The sequence below is a fragment of the Blennius ocellaris genome (assembly GCF_963422515.1).
Source record: "Blennius ocellaris genome assembly, chromosome: 18".
Taxonomy (NCBI): domain Eukaryota; kingdom Metazoa; phylum Chordata; class Actinopteri; order Blenniiformes; family Blenniidae; genus Blennius; species Blennius ocellaris.
In genome coordinates, this window is record NC_137667.1 from 6,364,269 (window position 1) to 6,372,555 (window position 8,287).

An 8,287-nucleotide genomic window follows, 5' to 3' on the forward strand; every position below is an offset into this window, starting at 1 on the left:
TGTAGAGGCTTCTCCTATACTAATCTTATCTCCATCACACAAACACTGTATTGGAAAAAAGACCTTGTATGATCATATTTCCTTCTCCCTTCCCTCCCAGGCTGGTGTGTAACAATAACGTCGATCCTATTGGACAATATATGAGTATCAAAGCCACGTATTGCATTTGGGAAACATCTGTTCTCCTCCAGTCTCGACTGTAAAGGTGGAGGAACATCAAAGTCAAAGACACAGCATGGTGACAATTAAAGTTTGACTGTATGCAATTAAATTCCGAGTTTTCAGATATCTGATCTGAGTACAAAGCGAGAACACTTTACGTCACGACCTCACATTTTAAGTTTGTCAAATCAGCTGACGTACAAATGAGGCGGGGGAACTTGTAAAACGTGCCGGCAGGCAGCATTGTTAGAAAACTGTGAATGTCTTGTCCAAATGACTCTGCAGTGAGTTTCGCCTGAGGCGAGACGGTCCAGTCTTGTCTGTGGGGGGGGGGTTTGGTGCTGTTAATGTTCAGTTACATGTTAATGTTCAGATACGTGGTTTGCACAGGGACTTTGGGCCCCAAACAGACATTTTGCAAACACTCACCAAATACACTGTGTGGGCTACAGTTCACTCTCTTTACTTTTCTCTGTGCACACAGTGACACCTGTGCACGCACGCACACGCACACACACGCACACACGCACACACACACACGCACACACGCACACACACGCGCACACACGCGCACACACACACACACACACACACACACACACACACACACACACACACACACACACACACACACACACACACACACACACACACACACACACACACACACACACACACACACACACAGCAGGTAAGTGACTGCCGGAGCCAGTCTCAGTGTTGCCCTATTAGCATTTTAAATGCTTGCCGCCAGCCCACTACTGTGTTCACAGTGCAGTGCAGCACAGCTAATCTACACACCTAAGGCCTGTGATTTGCTGTGGCCGAGACACTGCGGGGGTTGAGGAGATGGTGAAGACACAAACACCGACGTGAAAGCGGAGGGAGGTGAATAAAAGACGAGAAAGCACTGCAAAGTGAGGAGTTCTCGCTGAATACCGTAGCAAGTAGACACTGGTCTGCTAATCAGTTGACAATGTGCACTTTCTTTATTTGGAAGGTAGGAAAGAAAGGAGGTGTTACTCCCAATAAAAAATGCAATAGTGGACATTAACGTATACAGCTAAAAGCTAAATAAACAAAAATTGTGTCATTCATTCTATAAGTTTTGACTACTTAAATAAATATACATCTCAAGCTCAGCAACATAAAGCTTTAGGAGGTAATGATAGAGATAATGTAGCACAAACTGGATCAAAGGTGTTGTTGGAAGAAATTAAATAATCGAGACAGAAACAGGTTGTACTTTTTATGCAGCCTTGAAAGATGAGATGAGCAGCCTTTCTCCACACATCAGCACCTTTTCTCGATTCTCCTTTTCCTCTCTGTCAGACAGTGGAAGAAACGGCTCAAAATGTGTTCAAGGCCGAACCGATATATGCAGCAATAATTCAAGGAATATATTTCTCAACCTACATTCGCCAAGGATTTAGCATCTATCGCACATAATACGTCAAAAAAATAATTATAGAAGCTAACATTTCTGTGGACCAGAGACGAATTAGAACTATATTCGATGGATTCAGACATGAAATCACCGAATAAGCTCCGAAAAAATTCATGGAATTCTGGAATTCACTGTAAACAGTTTATATGGTCCCACAAATACAAATTAAAACTACATTGTGACAAAACCAAAAGAGAACAAAATGATTTAAGGTGAAGGTTGTTGACGTGTCTGCTTGAATATGATCTTGGAAGTAATTGTGTTTGTGCTTTTCTAAATGAAGCCCATCCGACCATCCATGCCGTCTTGTACAAAATCCGTGTGTTAGCAATCCGTTGCTCTGTTCTGATGATGCTGCCGAAACCAAGACATTACAACATGTAGACACAAGAGAAAAGACTTTTATGCAGCAGCTGTCCACATTTTGAGCTGGAAAACAGCATTGACTTTAATTTAAAATCCACAGCAATTTGTCTCCTCATTTCTATATTGCAAGCAGAAGAATGTTAAAAAAAAAAGAGGTGATACTCGATTGTGGTTATTGCATCAGAGTGATCATTTAATGTGTTTTGTTTTGTTTCCGTTCATCATCTTCCAACTCCCATAGGGTGTGTGTACTATTTTCAATGTGTTATAGATTTTATGTGATTTGTGATTTTGATTTTGGTAATTAATCTCCCTGCTTTAAAAAAAACCCCCAAAACAAGTATATTGGATCATTATTTTAGATATGTCTCAAACGCAGTTACCATCCTGGGATGATTGTGTAAACGGAATATTCTGTATTGTACTGGGAGTTGAAAACAGATCAGCTTTTAAAACAGAGAGATGATTTTCAATTATATTTTGCTGAGTAAACCTCTTTTCCCTTTCCCTTCAAGTATAAATCTTCATCAGGCAACATTAAGCGGTTAAACACTGTCGTCTGACTGGGAATCGTCTGGGATGACACTGCGTTAGGCACCTTTTTCTTTTTTTTTTTTTCCTGTACATTTGCAACTGTTAAACGATGAAAAACAAAAGAGACAAGTGTGAGCGACCAGAGGACAGGGTGTCTATTTGCATGATCTTCATTTGCAGCAGCAGGTATGCAAACCAATGTCGCCAAATAATAATAAAAAAAAAAAAAGGTGCCAATTCTTTTGTAAAGGCTCCACATGGGCAACAACACTTTGCACATTGTACAAACAGTAGATAAGCTTTAAGTCAGCACTTTGGGTCCCTGCGAGAATGGGCACCAGCTAGTCTGAAGAGTGGACAAACCAGCAGGGGCCAAATGCTCCTGTCCCCTGGTGTGTGTGTGTGTGTGTGTGTGTGTGTGTGTGTGTGTGTGTGTGTGTGTGTGTGTGTGTGTGTGTGTGTGTGTGTGTGTGTGTGTGTGTGTGTGTGTGTGTGTGTGTGTGTGTGTGTGTGTGTGTGTGTGTGTGCTAGGATCTACTGTAGGCACTGAGGGGGTTGGGGGATAGTTCCTGGGATTGTTGTGCGTGTGTGGAACAAAAGGCCTTCATTATTGAAAACCCGCAAAAGGGCAAGAGGTGTTAAAAGTGATACACTGGAGAAACCGGCAGGCTTCAAGATCAGGAGGGTCGCTCTCGTGAAGCCAACACCCTGTCAACACGTATCCACTCTAATCCACAAATTGTAGTTGTTTTTTTTTTTTACTGCCTGCAGACGGAAGGGAAATCATAGAATCTTGACATTATTATTGCTTAGAAGAGGAGGCTCATTTCTGTAAAAGTCCCACCAAGTCCACCATGTATAAGGAGCTATAAATATATATATTTACACTTCTTAAACACTAATACAATGCTTTTTTTTTTAATGTCACCAAAATACCTCCTGGTTGTGGTTTACTTACAGTAACACTTGCCAAACAACTTTAGAGATGAACTGTGGACATTTAGAAATTAACTTTCACTAGCAAAAGGGGAAAAAAAACAACAACAAAAAAAAACAACTGTTGGCAAAACCTAAAAGCATCTATACCTGCGTAGCCACGCGAGCTATTTATGTGATCTGTGACACCTTGGCTTTTGTTAACACTTCACATTGAAATTGACCCTGGCTTGGTGATAGGAGAGGAGGAGGGGAGAAGAGGAGGAGGAGGAGGAGGGTATTTCACAGGACAGAGACAAAAAAAAAAAAAAAAACCCAGGCCGACAGTTTCCTGATGGGAGGTGCAGATAATCAGACTCACCGGAGGACAGGACGCGCAGGAACCAAAACTCTCCGTCCGGGTTCTCCTCCACTGAGAGCGCCAAAGTACTCCCACCCAGGCAAGTACATGAAATGTTGGCTTGTTTTTTTTTGCAGCGCGTTTTTTTTCGTGGCGTTAATTGGTCTGTGGTGGTTTTCTGCTCTGCAGGTGGAGATCATGTTCCCGAGGCGGAGGTAAATGGATCAATCGGGCGTTTGAATTTACGCACGGGTCAATAAAACGCACATTGTGGCGCACAGTAGGCCGGGCCTTCAGAACTGCCGGTAATGACTTTGAATTTGGATTAAATGACTTCATTTTAAACAAGTCACTCCTGTCAGACTTCTTTTTAATTAAGTTATCAGCAGGCCAAGAAAGATCCACGATTTTCCAGCAACACACAACCAAGAATATGTCCAGATTTTAGGTCAAGAGGCTGTAAACTATTTAGACTTGGTTTTATTTTGGGAATATGTTGCAGTAATTTAGCCTTCAGTTAAATGTGCTCCTTTATTTGTGTCACAGCAGTGTAGTGAATCAGCCACAACAATCCAAATCAAGCGAGCAAAGGCACAACTACATTTCTTATGTTTTTTTTCCTTCACTAAATGTTTTGATAAGTTCTTAGAATAATCTGCTGTTCATCTCAGATTACAGATTTAGCTGTTGCCTCTTTGTTTCCCTCTCATTCTCTCCCATCAGAGCTCCAGGTATGATCCAAAGACAGGAGGTTGTCCTGTCTGTCCTGAGAGAGCTGCAGGAGGCCACCAATACCTCCGGCCTCAATGCTGTGACCCGAGTGGCCCAGGAAGTGGACCAGTTGCTTTCTCCCTTCCAGCTCCCGAACGCCCCGTGCAAGGATGTACCAGAATGGACGCGTGTGGACGACGTGGCTCGCAGTCTGTACCCGGCGGACGCGCCACTGGGCCTGCTGCCTCTCATCTGTAATGGAGAAGGCAACTTGCTGTTCGACGCAGTCAGCATGCTGCTGGTGGGAAACACCGAGCTCAGCTTGGAGTTGCAGGTGAGCACGATTTCAATGTACAGTGTCAAAGCTTTTACCACGTAACCCCAAACCTGTAGTTTCTCTTTGTGTAATTATCAAAGTGTTTTTTGCCTGGAGTCCTAAGTTCTCAGAATTGCTTCTAACTATATGCAACAAACAAACAAAAACCCAATGGTGTTTCACCTGGAAATGCAACACGTCTTTTATTAGTTCATGTGCTGAGTAATGAGATAATAATGCAAGTTTCCTTCAGAAACCCCCTTTTTTACCTGTAATATAAATGTTTTACATTCGTAGTTTGAACTGTACATGGGTGTCCTGGAGTAATTCTGTATATAAGACCAGCAGAAAACCTCTTTTATCCAATATAACTTTTATCAATATCAATACATGGTTCAAGCTCTACTTCATTACTCCATTTTGATTTGCTGCTATTGCATATTTTAAAGTTCATACATTCTGATCCTTTTTTTTTTTAAAGGTTACACAGCTGAAACTAAAGTAAACACTCCTACCAATAAGGAAAATATATAACAATGTCCCACATGCATTTCTTTTCCCCTTAGTTTAGACTCTACATCAATATGTCACTGCACTTTCTCCCCCTCACAGGTGCGAACTGTGGTGGAAATGATGCTGTGGAAGAGATACTACTTGTCCGAGATGATTGATTCTAAAATGATGCTTCAGGCTGTCCGCTTCAGTCTGTGTGCAGACGAGTCTCAGGACATGCTCAACCTGCCCGTCACAGTCTTGGAGGCCATCTTTGATGCAGACGTGAAGGCTTCCTGCTTCCCCGGCTCCTACGCCAACATGTGGCACATGTACGCCCTGTCATCAATTCTCCAGTTCAACATCTACTCCATCTACCCCATGTTCAACTTCAAGATCAGGCCCTATTTTAACCGAATCATCCGCCCCAGGATCCTCCCCGAGGACTTTTCCCCTCCGACCCTCCACATCATGTGGTCCGGCCAGCTGCAGTCGGAGTCCGTTTTCAGGCCGAATCACTTCGTTGCCCTGGTTCAGACGAGGGATCTCGCGTTTGGAAGCCCAGCCAGCGAGCAGAGGGTGTCGCCGACCACAAGCGAGGAGCTCCTGAACAGAGACTTGCAACTTTCTTTCGACAGCCTGAAGGACAAGTACAAGATCGCCAAGAGCACCTTCTACCGCTGGAAGAGACAGACGCAGGAGCACAGCAGAAAGTCGGCAGCCAGGTACGACGCCAAGTATTTCCTGCAGGCCTGTTACTTGGAGGGCAAGGTCATCCCTTTGCACCAGTTTAAAGCAATCTTCCCGGAGATCTCCAGGTCCTCCTACTATAACTGGAAGCACGAGCTGATGAAGTCCGGGGGCGTTTTTTCCACTTCGACTGAAGAGACCAGTCCAGGAGAGAGCACGGAGCAGGAGGCCTGGTCGTCCCCCGAAACGAAGCAGGATGACCCGGACCACCATGACAGTGTGGCCAGCATGTTTGGCCTCAGCCTCAGCAAGGTGGATGTGGAGCGGGCCCAGAATATCGCACAAATGCAGGAAGCGAAGCGCTGCTTGCAAAACTGCATCGCCATGAAGACCTCCTTCCCCTTCAGGATCTTCAAACGAAGCTTTCCGGGAATCTCGCGATCAACCTACTACAACTGGAGGAAAGAGGCGCTCCTGTTTAACAGGGGTTACAAAGGCAGTGCTGGCAGCAGCGAAGACAGCTCCGACCCCGACAAAAGCCAAAGTCCGAAAAGTCTCTTGCCCTTGCTGTCCAACATCACCCAGCCCGGGCAAAGAACGAGGGTCTGCAGGCAGAAACACAAAAGCTTCAGGATGGCATACATCAGCAAAAAGCAGCTCAGGGAAGCTGCAAAGTCTCACCTGCTCAAGTCCAAATGCTCCCTCACCAAGTTCAAGCTCAGGTTCCCATCCATGTCCCCTTGCTTCTACTGGCTGTGGCGCAACGGCCGCAAACACAAGAAGAAGGCCACCCAGAGAGTGGAGGTCGAGGCCCCCCGAACTCTGGAGAAAACAGAGACTGAAAACAAGATGGAGGGGGGCTTGCGGAGTCAGAATCTGCTTCCGTGTGCCAAGAGCATGACATACCACTGCAGCGCCCCCATGCCGCCTTATGACGCCTCCCGCCCGAAGCCCGTGGTTCACATAGCGGCGCCCGTACGCGAGCATATCTTTGCAATGGATGTCGTCGCTCTGGCCAACTTCAAGGCCAAGGCCAAGCTTTTCCTGCAGCAACGCTTTGAGGAGAAATCCTTCCCCTCATTCAAAGAATTCAGGTCTTACTTCCCCTTCACCCCACGCTCGACATATTACATGTGGAAGCGAGCTTTGCATCACGGAGTCTCCCTGGTTCATGGGTAAGTGTGCGAAGCGTTTCAGCCATTTCAAAGTGGCCCTCTGAGGGGAGCGTGTCCAGAGCCTTGCAGATGAATGAAATCCGCAGTTTGTTTTGAGTAAACTACCTAAAGTGTGTTGACTGTGTTTTAAAAGAGTGGAGAAGGAAATGAGCTCCGATCACCTTGACTTGTGTCCTTTCCCGGCCTTGCCACCAAAGTCATCTCCTTCCTCAGCATTTGCATGTGTGAGAAAAGAAATTAAGTCCTTCTAAACCCTGCGTGTTGCCTTCCAGGCAAAAGGCAGTTCAAAGCCAACCCTTTGTGCTATTTTGTTTGAAGCCATTTCTTGACTGTTCTTTTAATCCTATTTAGTGGACTCTCCTTTTTTTTTCTCTTGTTTTCTCACCACGTTTTAATAATTTCTGATGAATTGTTTTTGTTGCTGGTAATGTTTATCTCGGGCTGTGTTTCTTTTTTTTTTTTCTCCTACAAATGTGACTACGATCTGTATACATTTTTGTTCGAACCACCTCTGTAAACAGGGTTCTGATCCATTTGCATATCAGAAATAGTTTTGGAAATGTGCTTTTGTTACTTTTTGCTCAGAAATGATTCCCAGTACATGATTGAATGTATCAAAAATATTTAGTTTTTAGAAGTATAAAATGTGAACGTAAAGAAAATATTTCAATTGTCTTGCTTGTTCTTTCACTGAAGAAAACTACCTAAGTGTCTGCAAGAGGAGATTTGCAGTTTTAAGCTACTTTTGTCTTTTTTCAACAGATGGATGTGTTTGACAGAACAACCTCTGTATAATCCAATTCACTTGACATTTGTACTCTTATGCTGCATGTCAATAAAACTTTTTACCGATGTCCAAACGTTGGCCAATTTTTTTTCTTCTTCTTTGGTCGACCTGTGAATTATTCACAATGATTGAATTTTGCGCTCCAATATTCAGACAGAAAATATAAAACTTTTTTTTTTTTTTTACTTACTACTTTGTCTTAAAGATTCTGGAAAAATTCAAACTGGTGCTTGAATTGAAAGTGTTGTCAATAGTAAAATAACTATCAAACTCCTTAAAATCACAAATGCAATCTTTCGTTGTACTTTGTCCTTTGTCCATTGTCTTTTTT

At 43.8% G+C, this 8,287-nt stretch overlaps 1 protein-coding gene across 1 annotated transcript; it reads left to right on the plus strand.

Annotated features, from left to right (window-relative positions):
• Positions 1-4,518: 4,518 nt before the first annotated feature.
• On the plus strand, positions 4,519-7,173 carry vrtn (vertebrae development associated; the record flags this gene model as incomplete). The annotated part of the gene is made up of 2 exons (XM_080514389.1): positions 4,519-4,830; positions 5,425-7,173. 2 exons carry the CDS (start codon positions 4,519-4,521, stop codon positions 7,171-7,173), a joined length of 2,061 nt encoding a protein of 686 aa, XP_080370515.1.
• Positions 7,174-8,287: the final 1,114 nt, after the last annotated feature.